General features: G+C 35.9%; 5 protein-coding genes across 5 annotated transcripts; 2 read left to right on the plus strand and 3 right to left on the minus strand.

Annotated features, from left to right (window-relative positions):
- LOC18588749 (protein NRT1/ PTR FAMILY 6.2) lies at positions 866 to 3883 on the plus strand. Its single transcript, XM_007013365.2, has 5 exons — positions 866 to 1080; positions 1582 to 1799; positions 1898 to 2445; positions 2717 to 3057; positions 3170 to 3883. Exons 1-5 carry the CDS (start codon positions 975 to 977, stop codon positions 3706 to 3708), a joined length of 1752 nt encoding a protein of 583 aa, XP_007013427.2. The 5' UTR covers positions 866 to 974; the 3' UTR covers positions 3709 to 3883.
- Positions 5095 to 6636, minus strand: LOC18588750 (probable sugar phosphate/phosphate translocator At4g32390). The gene has a single exon (XM_007013366.2). The coding sequence runs from the start codon at positions 6465 to 6467 to the stop codon at positions 5385 to 5387; it is 1083 nt and encodes a 360-aa protein (XP_007013428.1). The 5' UTR covers positions 6468 to 6636; the 3' UTR covers positions 5095 to 5384.
- Positions 9920 to 13602, plus strand: LOC18588751 (beta-glucuronosyltransferase GlcAT14B). Its single transcript, XM_007013367.2, has 4 exons — positions 9920 to 10679; positions 11235 to 11310; positions 11468 to 11583; positions 12647 to 13602. Exons 1-4 carry the CDS (start codon positions 10109 to 10111, stop codon positions 13159 to 13161), a joined length of 1278 nt encoding a protein of 425 aa, XP_007013429.2. The 5' UTR covers positions 9920 to 10108; the 3' UTR covers positions 13162 to 13602.
- Positions 14477 to 15818, minus strand: LOC18588752 (putative pentatricopeptide repeat-containing protein At5g59200, chloroplastic). The gene is made up of 2 exons (XM_018127059.1): positions 15555 to 15818; positions 14477 to 15471 (listed from the first exon to the last, which is right to left on the minus strand). The coding sequence occupies exon 2, from the start codon at positions 15168 to 15170 to the stop codon at positions 14598 to 14600; it is 573 nt and encodes a 190-aa protein (XP_017982548.1). The 5' UTR covers positions 15171 to 15471; positions 15555 to 15818; the 3' UTR covers positions 14477 to 14597.
- Positions 18046 to 19838, minus strand: LOC18588753 (2-alkenal reductase (NADP(+)-dependent)). The gene is made up of 5 exons (XM_018127097.1): positions 19501 to 19838; positions 19233 to 19410; positions 18818 to 18984; positions 18631 to 18713; positions 18046 to 18496 (listed from the first exon to the last, which is right to left on the minus strand). The coding sequence occupies exons 1-5, from the start codon at positions 19732 to 19734 to the stop codon at positions 18118 to 18120; spliced, it is 1041 nt and encodes a 346-aa protein (XP_017982586.1). The 5' UTR covers positions 19735 to 19838; the 3' UTR covers positions 18046 to 18117.

The raw sequence follows: 21173 nt of genomic DNA on the forward strand, positions 1-21173 counted from the left end.
TTAAAGTACCTTTTTGTCTTAAAATATTTTTGTATTTTATAAAACATAATTTTTAAATAAATATATTATTTTAATAATCACTTTATGAAAGATAACTATTTATTTTATTAGACATAAGCTTTGAGTTACAATATAAAAAAATAACTTTTCGTATCTAAGCTTTTTGAGTTGGTGTTTTTCTTGTTGTTTCATAATTTTTGAATTTAGAAATATTTTTTCAGAATGTCACTTTATTAAAAAATATAATTATTTACATGAAAAATTCATCTACAATCTAATAATTATATTATGTGTTATAACTTTTGAATTAAGATAATTTTTTTTATTTTAAAAGTACACCGACAGTTGCTTTTCTTTGTTTACAGTTGATGCAAGTTTTAGAGGACAAAAAAATCCCTTACTAGGTCCCTAATTTGGTAAATGAGATCTGTGTGAGGACTGAAGAGTGACCCTTCCTGTTCTAGAAACCAGGCGATCATCTTCCAAGAAAGTTTTTGTATCGAAGCTGTAATATATAGAATCATGTATTTTGGTTTTGGGCTGGGCGTTGAGTTAAATTTGAACTAGTATGGTCCAAGGAGATCGTGGCATTGAATTTTTTCCTTTGGTAGTTGAGTTCTTTCTTCAAATGGACGAAGAAAGTAAAAAATTTCAAATCCACCTAGCTTGAAAAAGGAAAAAATCATTATCCTGACAGATAAGCTCCAGATATATAGTAGTACATAAATTGCAAGGAGCCAATTGGGGCCTCTAACTTTGCCAGTTTCCTTTCTGGTGCATTTTAACCTTAACAATTTTAAGGAATTTAATTTATTTACCTTTCTTAAAACCCAATGTATTTGGTCACATCCATTACATGTCTGAACTGATCCTGGAATAATATAAACAACTATATAGTCAGTGCTCGTTTTTTTCTTAGATTAGTCCTCCTATAAGTTTTTTGTTACTCTTTTCACTCCTTGGTTAAGCCTGTCATGGAGGAAAATCAAACGCAACTTGTGTCGGATGCTGTTGACTACAAGGGAAATTCTGCTGATAGGAACACGTCTGGTGGTTGGGTGGCTGCGGCTCTAATCCTGGGTGAATTTCTTTTTCCTCTGCATAGTCTATAATCTTAGTACTTTAGAGTTTATGGGAATTGACTTCCAATTGTTTTAAATATGTAGTTGTGCATTTTTCATTAATTTAATAGTTTTTACAATTCTAATCGAATTTACATACCTGAAAAATGGTATAGAAAAAAAATATATCAGAAACAAAAATCGTTTCGTATATCTGTCTTATAGCATTGTTGATACGTTATACAAGTCATTTAAACAAATTCATCGAATTTCCTCTCCAGATTTGTATATGCAGCAGTTGTTTTTAGGGATATGCTGTTAATTTAACGTTTCAGCTTCCATTTGGAATGCCAGCATGGTTTTTTTTTTTTTTTTTTTATCTTTTGACATTGAAATCTTTCATTTTCTGGTAGTCCAATGACTTCAGATCTTTGTCCAGTGATCTGGGTCTCAGGAGAAGTGTAGATTTATTTTCTACACACGAATAGATTATTATTATTGCTATTATTACTCTTCTTAGGAGTTGAGATATGCGAGAGACTTTCAACAATGGCAATTGTGGTGAATTTGGTGACATATTTAGTGGGCACAATGCATCTGCCTAGTGCAACTTCTTCAAATGTCAGTACAAATTTCGGGGGTACATCATATATGCTGTGCTTGTTGGGAGGGATTCTTGCTGATACTTTCTTAACCCGATATTGGACGATTGCCATTTTTGCTGTGATCAATGCAATGGTAAGCACATAAAGCATCTTTCTTTTCTTTTCCAGAGTTGCTTTAATGGTTCACTTGATTATCACATTTACAATCCTGGCCATCTGTTGATGAACTAGGGCACTTGCTTGTTAGCAATCTCAACAGGATTGCCACAGCTGCGCCCCCCTCCTTGCAGCCCTGCTCAATCCAATGAATGTGTAGAGGCCAACAGCCTGCAAATGGGTGTCTTCTCTTGTGCTCTATATTTATATGGACTAGGACTTGGCGGGATTAAGTCAAGCGTTTCAGGATTTGGAACTGACCAATTTGACAAAAATGATAAGAAGGAAAAGCAGCAAATGGCAAGTTTCTTCGACATCTTTTACTTGATTATCAACATAGGTACCCTGCTAGCGGTCACTGTCCTTGTTTATATACAAGACAAAGTAGGTCGAAGCTGGGGATATGGTATTTGCTCGGTTACTATGCTACTTGCTGCTTTTATATTTCTATCAGGAACTAAAAAGTATAGGTACAAGGAAAGTCCGGGAAGCCCTGTGGTTCAAATTCTTCAAGTTCTTGTGGCTGCTATAAGGAAAAGGAATGTTGACTTTCCATCTAATATTAGCCATTTATATGAGGACCCTGCACAGGAACTGAGACTGTCACACACAAATAAGCTAAGGTACGTCGTCAACAATGAAGATTTCGTTGGCAATTTGTTTGAAATTCTTTTCTCTGGAAAGTTAAGACAATGTTTTAATATTTTTTATTTGAACTTCAATTACAAAAAAGGTGACATGTTTTTTATTTGAAAAGAGAAAAACCTGGCTGCACTTTCCTGTAATTCAAAAGTTTGGAGTCTACATCATGGTCTTGTAAAGCTTAATCTGAATGGATCTTGTGTTTCCCCTAAACTAATGGAGTCTAGATATATTGCAAAATTTGTATGGCAGGTGCTTGGACAAGGCAGCAGTCATTACCAGCAAGGACGCTGGAATAAGTGAATCACCAACTCCAAATCCATGGAGTCTTTGCTCAGTAACAAGGGTAGAGGAAGTTAAGATGTTGACTGGATTACTGCCAATTTGGGCAACAACGATCATGTTTTGGACGGTATATGCACAGATGGCCAGCTTCTCAGTCCAGCAAGCTTTAACAATGGAGAGATCCATAGGAAATTTTGAAATCCCTCCAGCCTCTTTCAATGTTTTCATGATTGGATCCATAATGCTCACTCTTGCAATCTATGACCGCCTGATCATGCCACTCTTCAGGAAAACAAGAAAACCTCAAGGTACTCAACTAATTGTGAAATGTTTAGAAAAAAAAAAAACTATACTCTTATCATCATCCTGTTTTTGGTTGTTCTGTTAATCACCTAAGTCAATTCAAAAAACCTCTTTCAGGTTTGACCAATTTGCAAAAAATAGGGTTTGGCCTCTTCTTCTCCATTATAGCTATGGCGGCTGCAGCATTTGCAGAAATGAAACGATTGTCAGTTGCTAAAACCAAGGGAACCACCACCTTAACCCTACCAGTGAGCGGATTCTTGTTGCTACCACAATTCATCTTGGTTGGGATAGGAGATGCGTTCATCTATGCCGGCCAGCTTGATTTCTTTATAACAGAGTCACCGAGAGGGATGAAAGCAATAGGTACTGGCCTTTTCCTGACAACCATCGCGCTTGGTTTGTTTGGAAGCAGTATATTAGTTGAAATCGTGAGGAATGTTACTGGAACAAATGGTGGGCATGATTGGCTGGCTCATAGGATTAATGATGGCAGACTGGACTACTTTTATGGGCTTCTAGCTGTTCTAAGCCTCATCAACTTGGGATTATTTCTTGTTTGTGCCAAAAGGTATAAGCCAAATCCTGGAGAAGTTGCTCTAAGGACAAATGATAAAGTCAATGTTGATGTTCCTCCTAAAGAAGAAAGTGCATAGGAATTTCTTGCTCTTTCTTTTTTATTCTACCCTAGAGGGTTTATATTCCAACTGTTCACCCCCTTGTACCTTCCAAAAAATGTGTACTAGTTGCATAACAAGGGACTGTCTATTATTCAAGATTGATGGAATGGTTCTAAAATCTATGAGACAACTGCAACCTTATACTGGTTTACTGTTGGTGTTTGCTCCATAAGATTGATTAATTTTTTTTCTTCAACAAAAGAAATGTTCTGGATTAGCCTAACTAATTAATAAGGCATGGGAGAATCAGATAATGTTGCTTACATTTTGAAAATTTGTCCAAGAACTCAAAAAAGTAGACCCTCTTAAACAAGATTTTTAAGTAGTCTGTCTGCAACTAATGCACCCTCACAAGAGCACAAGGTTATTACTTGAAATGAAGAGCTAAATAAACTCTTCTTTGGAGTGATGTCGTTTGACTAATGGCAACCAAAAGTGCTAAACCAGGTGAAATAGATGAACATGTACATAGAATGAAAATCACATTTTATTGGACTAATTGTCAGCTATTCATTGAGCACCATGAGGAAATGACCAACAAATATCCGTGCTTTATACATGCGTATGTTAACTTGTTAAGGCTTCTACTTTGCTTCTTGCTCTTTTAGCAGGTTCTGAGCGACTTATGAGCAATGTAAACTCCTTGGACCACGTATCCCAACCTTCTATTATTGAATTTAACACTTGGGTGGTATAAAAAAATTGATTCGAATTTAACACTTTAAGTAAAAACATAATACATCAATTATTAAATCAAATACTTACAAAATGGTACATATAAAATACTAAAACAATACTTGGCTGTGATGGAAGGGTTACAAGGTTCCTTAATTAATGTAATAGGCATGTACGAAAGGGCACTCTTTTTCCTTTTTATGAGTTTTATCCCATTGGGTTTGATCATGAAAAGGTTTTATAATGAGATTCTTTTTTGCATGACGATGGAATTGGCAAGGATTAGAATTTAAGCTGTTTATGTCTAGTAAGAGTATGTCTCACTGTATAAATGTTTCTGGTGATTAATGAAGTTTTGCTCATTCATTCTTCAAATTCAAGTGACATTGGCAGCCGCTTTCTCCTCTTAATGTTCCAACTTGCTATCATAAAATCTGCCCGACCTTCTTTCTAAGGTCCAACCCATGAATTTAACATTCAATCCAGATTCAGATCAATGCAAATTGCAATCAACAAAAGCCAATATCATTCACAAAATACAAGACCACGAATTTGAAAGTGAATGTGTGTAACTGAGTTGAACATTTGATCACTCAGAGAAATGCAACCACCTTATTCATGTTGTGCACCGAATAGAAGACTATAATCCAACAAATAAAAATACATCGTCTCTGCCTCCACAAAGCATAAGTAATTGGCAATGTTAATATATAGCAAACTTTTTTGTCTAAATCATGATCAGTATAAATGCCCACAGCTACGAGCCTACAACATGAATTGGCACCATTGACAAGATAAATCATCCAACAAAATGGCCCCAATAACATGAGTGCGCAGCCAAGAATAATAAACATAAACAGAGCAAGCACAGAAAAGAAACTAAACACCTCTATGATCTCTCACCAGTTTAACTTTCATTATCTAGAAGTTCAAAGAAAAAACAGAATTTTCTTAAAATCAAGTGTAGGAAATCAAAATTAACCCTGTGATTCATTTCTTCTCGTAGTCCCATCCCCTTCTCTCTGACCCAACAGTCTGCCACTTTCCTCATCATCAGCCTCCTCAGCTCTCCTCTGTGCTTCCCTCTCTCTAAGCCCTTGCAACTTGGAATGATTATAATATGCAACCCCCAAAAATGCAAGCCCGTAACCAAACAAATTAACTGGAGTCACCGTATCTTTAATCACCGACCAGGAAAAGGCTATCAGCAACCAGTCTTTGACCACGCCAGCCACGTTCATTGTCAACGCTGATGTCTTCCCAACTAACAAAAACACCGCCAGGTTCAAAGCGAACGCGCAAAAAGAGTTGGTCCCGAAGATGAAGTAATCAAAATGGAAACTTGAGTTTTCTTTGAGTGAAGGAAGTTCAACTGTAACCCAGGGAATAAGCAAGAAAAGGAAACAACAAGGAGCAACGTAATAAAGGGAAGTAATTGGGTTAAGATTGATTCCTTTTGAAGTGAGGAGTATTTGGATTAAAACCAGTCTTGTAGCTTCAAAAGCAACGGCTCCAAGCTGTAAAAAAACACCCCAAGTATCGAATTTGGCTTCACCATAAGCAGCAACGGCGACCCCGAAGGAAATAGTGAGCATGTTAGCCATGGTGGAAGATTTAAATGAATCTTTTCGAAAGAGAACTCCGATGGAGTAAACAGCAACCGGCATGAGGGCCTTAAGCATTTGGATGAAGGAAACGGAGAGATAGATGTAGGCGGAGTTAGAGAGCCAAAGAGAAAGGGAGTAAAGGGCACCTATGGGGACTACAGAGGATAGGTAGAGACGGGGTGACATGGAGGAAGGGAGGTCCACGACTTGGAAGATGCGGACGAGGAGGATAGCTATGGAGGAACAGAAGCCCATGTGGATGAGAGTTAGGGAGATTGGGTAAGGCCAATTGTACATTTTTCGGTCGAGGATGTATTTGTTGTAGACTATTACGGTGAAGGAAAGGAAGATCCATATGGCTACGTAGGTGTAGGAGAGGAGGATTCTTTTGAGGATGGAGGGGGAAAGGGTGCTGGATGGGGTGGTCGCGGTGGCGGTGCTGGAGGCTCCCATGGTTGTTGTTGCTGGGCTGAGGCCCCGGAAAGAGAGGGCCAAGGGAGGAGAACTATTTTGGGTGTGGGAGGGTTGTGATTTTGGTGGTGTTAGGAGTTTGGGTCAGGAGTTAAAATATGGGGGATGGTGGAGTTGAGTGGGATTCGGGGGCTTGAATGTGTTAATTTGGGAAATTTGAGTTTGGATTTCGCTTTCGCCAAGGTAGGTTGTCGTCCATCATTAATTAACACAAACGCAACTGGTTATTGACTTCTTTTGTTTGTTTGGGCAAGAATTTTAGTCTTTGGGTAATCATCTTGGTATTCGCTCTGCATTTTGTATACAAAATTACTTCATGCAGATAATTTGATGTTCTTTAATTAATTATAGAGTAAATGAAAGGTTAAAAAACGATAATTTCAATCTTATTGTTTTTATTTATATAGTTTTATTTTCAAGTTATAAAAGTCAACATAATAGTATAGTATACAGTATTGAAAAATCAATATGCTGCCATAAAAGGCTATTAAGGCATAATCATTCAACTGTAACAGTCAGAACAAGCGGCTTAATATCAGGCAAAAAGACTAGTATTGTACAATGAAGAGTGCTTAAATGTCTATCAACATCCTATCATCGTTAAAAATTTCATGGAGGAAACCAACTAAATCTACCTTTTTCATCCCAAAATTAAGGAAACCAACGATTCATTTCGAACTGAATTGAAAATAATCAAAATAAAAATGGCAAAGAGTTCAGTTTCCATGCATTAATTAACAATGATAAGAATGATATCTTGAAACGAAACAATGCCAAGAACGATGGCAACTAATGTCAACCCGGGTGATAGTAAGGGTTAAGGTTCCATTGTTGATTCGTTGTTCCTCTAGGCTCTAGCCGGCTAGCAAAAGATACGAAGAGGTAAGAATTGAGAACTTTTGGATGCCGCGGCGTGCTCTTTAGGTAAAGAATTGAAGCAAGAAAACAAGGGAATTGAGACAAAAAAAAAAACAGCCAATCCGTAGTCATGTGGACGGTCATTGCTGAAGTTGACAGTCATTGCGTGTTTGAAGGATATTTGGCAAGCAAAACTGGAATCTTAACATCGAGGGTCTCCTATTTTCCCAAAATTAAAGACTCCATCCGTCGGCCACAATAAACTTCACTCGTCAAATGGGTCAAAAAAAAAAGTCTACATCTTGAACTAAGACTATTATTTTACACAAGATTGACAAATGTTCCTTCCTGGGTCTGTAGCGTTAGAATCTGGCGTCTGAACCCCGCAATTGTTGGGGTAAAGAAACATGCTAAGCCTTAAGCAATGCCACGTAAATGAAAATTAGGCTCAAATGTGGAATCTTAAACCCTCAGTTTTGGACTGCAAAAGCCTGTAACAGGACAGGTGTGGGTAAGCACCAAAAAGGAAAAGAAACAGGAAGGGGAAACAAAAAAAAGAATTGTAATACTATTTTATCCGATTTTTAATCCTTTGATTACTCTAAGGCAGTTAAACAACCAAAGAAAATTCAGGTGCACTCAATAGTCAATAGGTGGACCCTTTGAGCCTGACAAATGAAAACTCTAGTTGAAGTACTGCCGAGAAATGGGTGTAGGTCTGAAGCCCAATACGAAACTAAATTGTGGAGGGCCTCCCATGGGCTGGAACATGCAAGTCTAAGAACCCGTTGTGGGGCTGCCTCAGTGTCATTCAACAACTCCAACAAATTATTTAAGATTATGGATCTAAGCTCATTGCTCAAATTCTGCCCCTTCCATTTTTGTTTACGATTGGCAATTTACGAATTAACAAACATAGAATAACAAAACTAATGTATGTTTAATTAGAGGAGGTTCCTCTTTTGTACTAAGTTTTGAATTTAGGCTTTTTTGAATTCAGCTTAAACTTTATTAGCATTAATTGTCCTTGACACTTTCTTTTTTGGACTTTAAGTTGCTTTCACCCAAGATTTCTATGCATTCACTCCGCCTTTCATAGAAGAGGGTATAATCACACGTCTTATCCTATTTTTTAATTAATTGATAATTGCAATTTCCTTTTATTATCATGTGACAGTAGACAGTCTTAAGATCTAATATTAGGGAATGAGAAACTATTTAGCTTCTCCATTTGTTTAATTCCTTTGTTTTTTTTTTTGTCTCAAAAGTTTAATATATAAATCCCATACACATAATATAGTTTTAAACTCAAAATACAAAAATAAAATAAAATTTTCTTTTAATCTTGCAAAAAAAAAACAAAGAAAGCATTTCAACTCAAATTCTTTGAAGTAAGAAACGCATGCAACTATTGTTACGTTGAATGTTAGACTAGTCTAGTTAACAGGGACATTAATTAATGACTTAATAATCATGTAAGGATGCACTCAAACTTGAAACGCAGACTAAATAAAGTTATTACTACAAACAAGATATGGGGGTACTTGGTTTGGCTTTGTTAAGGATGGGGCCACCATCAAAAGGGTGGCATATCCACATTTCCCATTTGGGGAAAAGGGTGAGGAAACTAGATAAATGCTCTATATTTCTAATATTTGTTATCAAGAGCAAATTGCAGTGGAAGACGGGAAGAAAAGGTAAAGATGGGCAGCAGCACAGGGAAGGTGCAGTCGACTTTACAAGAAAGCCACACCCACACGGAAGTGGAAAATCCAGCTTTGCTTAATGGCTTCCAACTTTCTCTCTCTCTCTCTCTCGTTACCGTCTCATTAAATTGAAGCGGAGGAAAAAGGAAATATTGCATTCAAATACTGTGCCACCGCAACTTCACCTTTATTATGAGTTTTATCACTCTGCCAGGGCCAATTGCACACCTCCCCACTTTGTCTCCTCACAGCCTCTTATCTCTTACGCGCTTTCTCTGCCACGGCGCCTAGCCAGTCGGTTGCTGGAGCTGTGCCCAATGCATTCCTATTTGTCTCACTACATTTTTCCTTTAAATTTTGAATTAAGAATACAGTTGAAGCAATTTGGACGTACAAGAGTTTTCTTCCCTTGCTTTGGGTTTTTTATAATGTCTTGGTTTATTTTTATTAGTTAAATTTTATCTAATTTAAACTTTATTTTATTTTCAAATAATTATTTATTAAAATTTTTAAATAAAGTAGCTTTAAAATATATTTGATATAATATTTAGAATAATTTAAATCAAAATTTTAAAAAAAGTTAATAAAAAAATCAAATCAAACATTATTATATATACGAAAAGAATAATGAAGGATCAAAACAACCCAAATCCACTCCTCGTCGTACGAAAAAGAAATGTAATGATCATGTAACACCTAAAGGCCCCACCTAACAGCAAAAAACCACCCAAGTAAAAAAAAAGTTACTCTCACTAATCAGCGCGTGCATTTCCCACAACGAATCAGATTCAGGCCTCGGCGGACTCTCTCTCTCCGTGGCTTTCCCATGCCTTTCCTTTCCCTCATAAAAGGGCAAAAAGAAAACGACTTTCATTTTCAGTTTCATTTTCATGTCTGTGTCTGTCTCCATTGCAGAAGGGTCACACTCAGCAAACTTATAGTCACTCAACTCACCCACTCACTCACCCACGGGCCGCAAAACCAAAGAAATAAAATCATTAAATTCACAGGACTTTGATTACGGTGTTTCTGCAAGGAAAGAAAAAAAGAAAGGAACTGATGGATTCTGGCTCTGCAAACAAGCCGCAGCAACACAAGAAAAAAAGTTGGTTCCTTCTCTTAACATTTTCTCTTCTCCTTTCAACCCTACTCATCATCATCTCCATAACCTCCACTTCTTCCACTTCCTCCCTTTTTTACTACACCCGTACGCGCACCACCAAAACCCAACTTCCACAGTTCGTGGAATCCAAGCTCCACTTGGTGCCTACATCTCCAAACCCAGTTCCCAAACTGGCTTATCTCATATCTGGCTCAGCCGGCGATGGGGAGAGCTTGAAGAGAACGTTGAAAGCTTTATACCATCCCAGGAACCAATATGCCGTGCATTTGGATTTAGAGGCTTCTGCTGAGGAGAGGTTGGAGGTAGCTAAGTTTGTGAAAACTGAGCCGCTTTTTAAGAAAGTTGGGAATGTAAGGATGGTTACTAAAGCCAATCTGGTGACTTATAGAGGGCCTACCATGGTTACCAATACCCTTCATGCTGCTGCCGTTTTGTTTAAGGAAGGTGGGGACTGGGATTGGTTCATCAACTTGAGTGCTTCTGACTACCCTTTGGTTACTCAAGATGGTATGTTAAAGATGGATCATCTCTGGGTTTTAGATTCGAAGCTTTTTTTTTTTTTAGCAATTCGTTGGTTGGTGTTATTTGTCGTTTTGAGCTGAGAAATGAGGGAAATGTTTTGAAAAGTTTCTAATTCTAGAGTTATCTGGGTTTGATTGGTTAGTTCTTTTTTTTTTCCTCTATTGAAATAAGGTTTGTTGGTTCTAGTTTTAAATTTAAAATCTGGGGTCGTATTGTTTGACCTCCTTGATATTTATAGTTGAATTGCTGTTAATTTTTAATAATATCTAATGTCTTTATATGCATTTCTGCATCAGCTGCTAAGAATTAGATTTCCGACTGTCTAATTAGAAATGACCATTTATAGGGCTATTTCATTTTTGCTAAATCTTTAACTAACTATTATTTATTGTTAGTGATTAACAACCACCCAATCATGCTCAATTATGCCTGTAATATTGTTCTTGTTTCTAGTTATTTCTGTTTACCAGTACAAAAGTGTTTCTGCATTAGTTTCCCATGCCTTTAATTTGTATAGTATTTTCTTTTTTTGTGCGACAGATCTGCTTCACACATTATCTGATATCCCAAGAGATCTTAATTTTATCGAGCATACCAGTGACATTGGATGGAAGGAGTAGGTGGCTCATCCCTTATGCTTTTGTTAGTATCTGTTTCAACTGTCGTTTATCCTTCTGGGATTTAAGAGATCAATTTTAAGGTAGTAATGAATTATAAGTCTTCAACGTTCGTGTGTAAATCTGCTTAAGGAATGTCATTTTGCCCAATGCCAGGTATCAGAGAGCCAAGCCTGTTATAATTGATCCAGGGCTTTATAGCCGGCAAAAATCAGATGTATTCTGGGTTTCAGAGAAAAGGAGTGTACCAACTGCATATAGGCTGTTTACAGGTGAGAATTTGCATTTCTCTACTTCTCTGTGTGCTGTGTAGTCTATAAAAATAATTATTACCAATCACTGGGAGACTGCTTTCTTTGTATATATTTCCTTGAAAAGAATATTTGCAGAATATCTGATCTTTTTCATGTAAAAAATTTGAGGCAAATTGTGAAGGTCCATCTCCCAATATTAAATGGGAGACAAAGAAAGAGGAAAGCCATCATACTATTTCTTGTAGAACCTGATTGTGGCTGAAGGCATATCACCCACTCACCCTGTGTTTATGTGCTGCTATGATGCTTTGACTACGTAATTTTGTTTAAATAGAAGAATTAGATAGGTTTAGGGACAACTTACTTTATTATTTGGAATGTTCTGCTTTTTGAATTTTATAGGTTATTAAATGAAGACATTCTAGTGCATCTATAAACTCTATTGTTGTTGATATGTTATTTTTACACCCTCTTGAAAATTTTTATTCTCAAACACACCATTTTTTATTAATTATTGTTTGTAGATCACCCTCTTGTTGTATAGGCAGCATTTAACTTGCCCTACCTCTTTTTTGGCTAGCCCTTTGCTTATGTAGTTGAATATCATGATATATTAGGGTAACACCTATGGTAGCATCCTCCAACTCAATAAAAATCATTCTTCCTATAATCCTTTTGGCATAATTTACAAAAATTACTAGGGAAGTTGCTTGAGCACATAGATGAACATGTAGTCTAAGTTTCAGCCAAATAGAAGAGATTTTGTGAAGTCCCACAATTGGGCATTTCATTTTTTTGTAGGCATCTCCCTGCCTTTCAGCTACAATGAAACTTGCTTTTCACTTCATATGTTTAGCATAGGTGTCACATTGATTTCCAGTAGTGGATCGCCTTTAAATGAAGAAAAGAGGCCTGCATCTATCCCCTCAGCCCTCAACTGTCTCTTTCTTCTTCTTCTGCTTTCATCCCCCCATGCCACTTTTCTAGATTATTTGATATATTTTGTGAACCTTGGAAGCATAATCTTAGATATACTTGCTTATACATGTATCTGATTGTAGATTCTGCTCAAATTCACTAGGTTCTGCTTGGATGATGCTCTCTCGTCCTTTCATAGAGTATTGTTTATGGGGGTGGGACAACCTCCCAAGGATAGTCCTTATGTACTATGCAAACTTTCTTTCTTCCCCTGAAGGGTACTTCCATACTGTTATCTGCAACGCCAAAGAATTTCAGAACACCACTGTAAATCATGACCTCCACTTCATATCGTGGGACAACCCTCCAAAACAACATCCACATTTCCTTACTGTTAATGACTACCAAAAGATGGTTGACAGCAATGCTCCCTTTGCGAGGAAATTTGGCAAGAATGAACCAGTTCTTGACAAGATTGATTCTGAGCTTTTGGGCTGCAATGCTGATGGATTTGTGCCTGGTGGATGGTTAAATAATGAAGGAAATTCTAACGGAACTCTCCTGCATGTCAGAACAAATACTACAGAGCTTAGGCCAGGTACTGGTGCTGAGAGACTCAAACGTCTCGTCAGTGGTCTGTTATCAGCAGAAGATTTTCATACAAAGCAATGCAGTTGAGACCGTTAGTTCAAGAAACAACACTCTTCTAGTAACTGGACAGATGAATGCTCCTCTGTTAAATTAATAACGGAACACTGCTGATGGGTCAGCCAACAAGGCATAGGAAACTAAAAGGGGAAGGAAAATATTCCCAGTCCAGATTAGATGCTATACCATTAATACAAATTTTTTTTTTTAGCTCGATTAGTAATATGTAGTTCAATGTATTATTTTTTTGGTTTAGATAAGACTGCGTTGTGCTCTATCTATCCTTCTGATGCATTATGCATCTTGTATCCTCTGCTTTCAGAGAATTTTCAAAAGGCAAAATGATGATGCATTCAAACATTTGAACAAGGGGCAGAAAGAATGAGATGAAGAATCCTAATTCCTTATGTAGAAAGATTAAACCTAAAAGGGTAATGGTACTTTTCCAAATGAATGCTCTATTTGCAAGAATGTGTTGCTTTTATGTATCAACTATTGATGTAGTGTATATCTGATTTCTTTTTTCTGCCCGAAAGATTAAGCCTAAAAGCTTGATTAAATTGTGGAATGAGTGACTAAAATAGGTTTTTTGCATAAAAGGAATGTGGTAAAGTTTGTTTGAGCATAAAAAAGTAGATGGTGAAGTGGTAAGCACAAGCTGTAGCCAGGAAGAGGGAGGAAAAAAATGTTATAATATATCTTATTTTGAGTCTGGCCATTAAGTAAATCCTCCTTGTCGTTTTATGGGTTTTCTCTCCCATGTGTGAGAAAACAACTAGACCCAAAAGCTCAATCACAAAGCATAGAGAGGGTACTATTTCTAAAAGCATAACATTGACTTGTTGAAAGCTGAAACCATGGTTAAATCAGCACATCATTAAGACAGCTCAATGTGTTGAATAAAGAAGAGAAAAGAATGGCCCCATCTTGAAAACTGCTTAGTTTAATGTGAAGGATAACAAGGTGTTTCGCTTTTGTATACATCTGCAAGTTAATTCTGTGTCGCTATCATCATATGATGCATGACATAACAGAAAAAAAACCACTAAGGTTCATTCTTCACTGCATTTGAATGATAGTTGCCGCAATTATTAGTGCTATTCTTTCCCAACAAAAGAACCACAATGGATATGAATCTGGAGTGAAGGTCATTCTCCGTGCTCATTAGGCAACTTGATTAAGAGTGTTAACCAAATCAAGCAGGATGTATTTCAAAAGCAATTTCCAGCGCCAACTTGCCCACTGATACGTACTCCATCATAAAACCTCTCCTAGAACTATATTGCCTTTTACACTTTTAAGTTAAGAAATTGCACATAATCACAGACCACAATACCAACTAAAACGATTACACATGTTTGCCAGGAGATTTTCTAGTATCTGTTCAAATGTGTCAAAATCTGAAGAATTTACATCCAAATCCATATCAAAATAAATTATTTTGTTTAAGAAAATGTTGTGATTTTCTAAAAACATGCATAGATGAATCGAAGGGAGAGCCTATAGCATTCAAGAAATAAGAAATTTAGTAGTTCACCAAATAAATCGGCATTCCACATTAAATTTCCTCCAAAATCCATTATTTTAAGAAGAAGCTCAAGTGTCCTGTATACTCCTCCCAGTGCATATGGATGAGAAAGATCACCTGCAAGGAACTTTTTAACCAAGCCATCAACTTCTATCATGCTGCAACCAAGCTTCTTCTTCATTCCAGCTTCTGAAATCAATTTTCTCACTCGCTTTGCCTCCATATCCAAACCAGCCTCTCTAAACATGTTATACGAAACAATATGAACACCACAATCAGATATTCCCATTTCTGCAAGCTTCTTCCAGACTCTATTTCCAATTTCCACATTGACATTGGTTCTACAACAACCTAGTAGAGCTCCCCAAATGTTAGCATCTCCACCTCCCAACCCTCCCATCTTCTCCTCTATAAAATTCTCAGCTTCCTCTACCATACCTGCTCTGTCCAATAGGTCAACAATACACGCAGTCTGCTCAAGCTGAGGTTCAACCCCATAGACACTACTCATTTGTTCAAACCATTGTAGCCCCCGCCTTACCCATCTTCACATGCATATAACCAGATAGGAAAACAACAAATGTTGTCTCTGTAGGTTGAATACCACTTATAACCCTTTGATCAAATTGTTCAAGTGATTGTAGGTTGAATACCACTTATAACCATTTGATCAAATAGTTCAAGTGATTTCCTTACATCTCCACAAATTGCAAACCCTTGAAATCATGGTGACCAAGATTGTGCACCCTTCCAGGTAGTGAATCCAATGGCCTTGCATCACAGCACCAAGACGAGGACAAGCAGTGAGAACACTAACAAGAGTAGATTCATTAGGCTCAGTGCCCACTTGTTGCATTCTCCTAAACAAAGAAATCACCTCTTTGAAATCACTAACCTGAGAAAGAGCTCCCATTATTGCATTCTCTCCGGCATTTCTTTTAAAAAAAAAGGCTCTTGAATCCCCAATATCCACCATCTTTTCATACCCATCAATCATCACCGTCCACATAACCGCATCTCTCTCAGGACTTATATCAAACAAAAACGAGGCCAAACCATATCATGAATTGATGCATAAAACTCAACTAACGCGCTAAGAACAAAAGGGTCATACCTAAATCTGAATTTAATCACGTGGGCATGAACTAAACGTCCTAAATTCTTAGAAGAAGTAGCAAGATCTATACGAGGGTGGAAAGATATAGTTCTTAGCCTCTAGCCCATATTCTAACATGTTTAAAAAGCACAAAACAGCGACTATTGGTGAATTTGCTTGCATATACCCTCTGATCATGGCCTTATAGATGAAAGTACTGCGGGGATAAATATGCTTGAAAATTATCAGAGCTACGGAGAATTAAGAGGGATGCTTTGAGATTGGCGCAACTGAAGGAGAGGGCCGATCGGTGAGCTGGATCAGAGTTTTCCATTTCTGTAAAAGGGAGACGAGGGAGGTTGCAACGGTTTTTTGACTCGTTAGAAATGGCGGGACAATTTCTAGTGAAATTATAATTTTATAAAGGCATTTTTAAAAATAACTTTTAAAGAAAAGATATTTTTAAAAATAATTTTTTTATAATTTTAACTATTTTTAATTAAGTTAGATAAAATTACTCTTAATAAAATTACACGTTATGATATTACAAATCATGTACAAAAATATGTTATACGTCATGATTAGGTTGTTACACGTCATGTGCAAAAACACGTGACACATCATGATTAGGTTGTTACATATCATGTACAAAAACATATGACACAACATGTACAGAAACATGTGATACGCCATGTACAAAAATATGTGATACGTCATAATTAGATTGTTACACGTCATGTTGAAAAAAATATTGTTATTACACGTCATGTACAAAAACATGTTACACGTCATGGTTAAAAAAGGTTGTTACACATCATATTGAAAAAAAAATACTGTTGTTATACGTCATGTTAAAGAAATATTATTGTTACACGTCATATTCAAAAATATTTTGTTACACTTTAATGTCTAAAATGTTATTGTTACTTACGAACCAAAACTTCAAATCTTCTTAACTCTCTTCATTTCTTTTTGTTTTTTTTTTTTGACAATTTGACACTGATTAAAGTGTTTTTAACATATTTTCATAAATCAAAACATAAATTTTCTTATCTAAAACACTTATTTCAACTAAAAAAAAAATTCCTTTGAAAACCTAGGTTTATAAATTTCAATTTTTTGAATTTATTGGTGTCTAGGTTCTGAATTGATTCAATTAAAAATTATTTCAAATATCTGTGATCATTTTTACCGTTTTAGTTTCACCCAAAATATCTAAAAATAAAAAATTTTCAAATAGCCACCAACCCAAGCACATCAAAATCATTACTTGGGGTCTTGAAAGCGCAAAAAAGAGAAATCTGAAAATGCAGAAAAGAGAAATCGGAAGCATAGCAGACGAATGTCGAAGAAAGAAATCGATAAAATTTGAGAGACTGTGATGGTGAGAGAGAAATCAGAAACACAAATGAGGAGAAATTGTGATGAATGGTTTAATTTATTTGAAATAATTTTAAAGGCATTTTTGTCAAGTCGTGATTAAATATGGTTAAAAATAGTTAAATTTATTTTTATAGTTATTTTTAAAATATCTTTATCTATTTCTCGTAATTTCCTCAAATGAAATTCTCATTTAAGGGACCACAACAGGGAGAGAAATATAATTAATTGTAATTAGTTTGAAATAAATATAAAGACAATTAAATTTGATTTTTATAGCTTATGACATATTTTGTTTTCAGAACGTATTTATTTTGTTATAAAAACTAGTAATATATTAAATCAGTTTCTTCCTTGTAGTTGAAGGCATCATTAAAACCAAGCTTTTTTTTTTTAATTAAGCAATGCTGCCTGCAATTCATATTGATATGAACTTGTTAAGTCCTAGCCTTCAACTAAGAAATTTCATACTTCATATATTTATTTGAAATCTTAAATAAGGAAAATCACNTATATATATATATATATATATATATATATATATATATATATATATATAATTAGGAGAAGAAAGATTTAAATCCTACAAAAGTTTTTGAATTGTGTACATTCCATCTGCCCTCTATCCAGCTGCTAAAAAAAAAAGCAACATTATAAATTTTGCTACATTCCACAACCCTTCAAAGCTCCCTCACTGTTCTCTTTTCTTTCTCTTTATTCTTTAAGGTTAGCCCAAAGAATTCCAAATATTTATACAAATTTCTTTAACACTAAGCTAACCTGCTAATCAGTAACGTTCTTTAACCAACTTAGTCAAGATTCCTAGTGTTTTTATGCAGATATAACACAACAGCCAAGCCAACAGTTATCTCGAGACTTTGTGCTACCATTTGTGAGTATAGCACGCCAAAAGTAAATGTCGAAAAATTTGCGAAATATTAAATCAAAATATTATTCATGGGAAAACTAGTTTTCCTCCCAATTACTCTTCTGCAATTTTAACAATTTTCTTTCCAATGTTTTGACCGCGATAGAGACTGATAAAAGCACAGGGGATGCTCTCGACCCCATCCGAGATGTCTTCCAATGGCTTAATTTTACCAGTGCGAAGGTGATCACGAGTTGTTGAAAGGAAATCAGTAAAGATGTTCAAGTAATCACCAGCTAGAAACCCCTGGATTTTGATTCTCTTGTATATAACTTCAATCATGCTTGGTGCAGCTCGCTTCCCAGCATCAGTATACTCTGAAATTACCCCACAAACAGCTATCCTACCATGGATCTTCATGTTAACGATCGCTGCTTCTTGCATTTCGGCTCCCACGTTGTCAAAATATATGTCAATTCCATCAGGGAAGTACCTGCAGCATTCAATGCAAGTCCACTTTATTTGGCTTACGTTAACATTGCAAATGGACATATTTTTATTGCTCGTACTATGAATTATATATCGTAGATATATGATGTACGGGTCCTTAAACCCCACAAACCCAACCTTCTGAGAGTTGACTTCAGATCAGTTTCTTCCTTGTAGTTGAAGGCCTCATCAAAACCGAGCTTTTCTTTAAGCAATGCTACCTGCAACAAAATATGGTATAAACTTCTTATATCATAGCTTTCAATTAAAATTCTTCAAACCAATTAAACCTTGAACAAAAAACACGGAATTAGTTTAAACTAACCTTATCCTTGCTTCCAGCACAGCCAACGACATAACAACCAATCAATTTTGCATATTGTCCAACCAAATTTCCAACTGATCCAGACGCAGCAGAAACAAACACTTTCTCCCCCCTTTTGGGCTTACATACTTCGAAGAATCCGGCATAGGCCGTCAGTCCACTGAACCCTGAAAGAAGCATGATGGCAGTTTCTTACTACATGGTAGTGGTTTTGAGATAAAAACTCATTTGATTCAAAAGTTTCCACTGCTGTATGATCGTTAACAACAAAAGCACACAACAGATGATAATGGCAGCGGCAATTATTTTCATGTCATCTTCTTGATGTCACTACAAGAGAAAAAATATTTATATACTATTAACAATAACATTTCTATAGTATTGATGCTATAAATGAAATGATGACAATGATTACCCAAAATTCCAACATGGTAAGACAACGGAAATCCCATGGGGTTAAGCTTGTTTAACATGCCACCGGGTTTTATCACAGTGTACTCTCCCCAATTAAGAAGCCCCGCAACAATGTCATCCTTCTCAAATTCTGAATTTTCAGAAATCACGACTTTGCCCACACCATAAGTATCAATAGCCTGTCAAAAAAAAATAATGCATAAAAGTCTCTTATCTCAAGCTCCTTATTAGCGCTCTACAAAATTCTTAGCGGTGAAATGTTGACTTACCTCACCGGGAATGATGCCAACTGCAAAATCGGAACTCTTCTGTGATGAGCTGTAGCTTTTCATGCGGTTTAACTGGTAAGGATCAATTGAAACGCAGAGATTTTTTACAATAACTTCATTCGATCCAGGCTCCAGGGACAAAGCGACAGCTGAAGCCTTGAGCTCGAAATCAGACTCTTCCGGAGCACCATCTACGTGGGTCTTGATTGTAACGTATCTGTTGATAACTTCCATGCTAGAGCTTTATCCTATTGTGCTTCGGTTCGGAAGCTCAATGGCTCAGACTTATATACAGAAGCTGGCAGCTGACCTACTCCCATTGGTTAAATAAGAACAGCAGCATCTGTTAGCTGCCAGGTCGCAGTACACATGGATATAAAAAATGGAAGAGCCAAAACATATGAAAAAAAACGGTATCCCCTTGCTCGAAAGACGCATAGATTCTTGTGTAAGTTGTGACAAGAGTCCATGCCGTCCTCAGGATTGAGCAATTAGTCGGTTTAGTTTGATCCATTGGTTATTGGACTAATTTTTTTTGAAAAATCAATCCAACTTGTCCAAATTAAAGAAAAGATCGAATTCCTTTTGTTTTTTACAAATTAAAATATTGAAATATATAAATTTTATTTATAATTATAAAATACATAAATAATTTAAATATAAAAAACAGAATATTTATGCTTTCACTCACATATAAATTAAATTTTATATATTTTATAAATAAGATGTAAAAAATAAACAAAAAGATCAAATAAATCAAACTAAATACGTAGTAAATAGGATATATATAATTTTTATATATAAATATAATATATAATATAAAAAATATTAATTTGACTTTTTAGTCGATTCAATCTAAAAATTTTAAGATAAAAAACTAATCAAATAAATCGATTGGATCAAACTTTTTAAAACGATGAACCAAATGTACTAATAGAACAAAACTGTTTTCCTCAAATTGTATTCGATTCAGTTAAATCATTGATTCAGTCAAATTTCACTCTCTTTTAGTCTAGTCGTCTTAATGCTTAAACACAATCCTATGAATACAGTGCTTGGCCTCTTGCCAAAGATACCAATGGGTACAAGTTGTCAAACGCCAATTTCACTCCATTGGTAAACATTATTGTTTTGTTTTGTTTTTTGACATGTCTTGTCTATAACCACATGATAAACCATCACAACCCAAATCAGAGAGCCATGACTGGCACGAACGAACCTAACAAGCAAGTTAGCGAGACCCGAGGAAGCCTCCATATATTAGTCCTAATTTAACACATTTCATTCATAACAAGACACATCATACTCATTATGCTTAAAACTTAAAATTTCATAATTCCAAATACAACCTCGTGGCTTATAATTACATAAGTCTTAACATCACTATTTACATAGCCATACGTGGGCTAACTCATTAAATCATCTAACCATTCCATTACATAAACATAGGGAAATGTAGTGCCCACATAATTCTTTAAGGACATAACCTAACAACACAGTGCAAAAGCGTAAAACTCAACTATGACTTAGCGAAGTGGACTCATAAGAGGAAAACCTACCAGATGCTAAAATGTGTTTGTCTAGATGACAACTTATGCCACTCGAACCTAAGTGTTTATTTATCTGCATAATAAAATTGAATGGGTGAGTCATACAAATACTTAGTAAGTGAG

This window comes from Theobroma cacao, chromosome 9, assembly GCF_000208745.1.
Source record: "Theobroma cacao cultivar B97-61/B2 chromosome 9, Criollo_cocoa_genome_V2, whole genome shotgun sequence".
In the NCBI taxonomy this organism is placed as follows: Eukaryota; Viridiplantae; Streptophyta; class Magnoliopsida; order Malvales; family Malvaceae; genus Theobroma; species Theobroma cacao.

Coding starts and splice junctions, on each gene's coding strand:
- LOC18588749 (XM_007013365.2), top strand. CDS start 975: ATGGAGGAAAATCAAACGCAACTTGTGTCGGATGCTGTTGACTACAAG. Junction 1,081..1,581: donor GGCTGCGGCTCTAATCCTGG/GTGAATTTCTTT, acceptor TACTCTTCTTAG/GAGTTGAGATATGCGAGAGA. Junction 2,446..2,716: donor TCACACACAAATAAGCTAAG/GTACGTCGTCAA, acceptor TTTGTATGGCAG/GTGCTTGGACAAGGCAGCAG.
- LOC18588750 (XM_007013366.2), bottom strand. CDS start 6,467: ATGGGAGCCTCCAGCACCGCCACCGCGACCACCCCATCCAGCACCCTT.
- LOC18588752 (XM_018127059.1), bottom strand. CDS start 15,170: ATGAGTAGTGTCTATGGGGTTGAACCTCAGCTTGAGCAGACTGCGTGT.
- LOC18588753 (XM_018127097.1), bottom strand. CDS start 19,734: ATGGAAGTTATCAACAGATACGTTACAATCAAGACCCACGTAGATGGT. Junction 19,411..19,500: donor TTGGCATCATTCCCGGTGAG/GTAAGTCAACAT, acceptor TTTTTTTGACAG/GCTATTGATACTTATGGTGT. Junction 18,497..18,630: donor CTGAAGTCAACTCTCAGAAG/GTTGGGTTTGTG, acceptor TGAATGCTGCAG/GTACTTCCCTGATGGAATTG.
- LOC18588751 (XM_007013367.2), top strand. CDS start 10,109: ATGGATTCTGGCTCTGCAAACAAGCCGCAGCAACACAAGAAAAAAAGT. Junction 10,680..11,234: donor CCCTTTGGTTACTCAAGATG/GTATGTTAAAGA, acceptor TTTGTGCGACAG/ATCTGCTTCACACATTATCT. Junction 11,311..11,467: donor AGTGACATTGGATGGAAGGA/GTAGGTGGCTCA, acceptor GCCCAATGCCAG/GTATCAGAGAGCCAAGCCTG.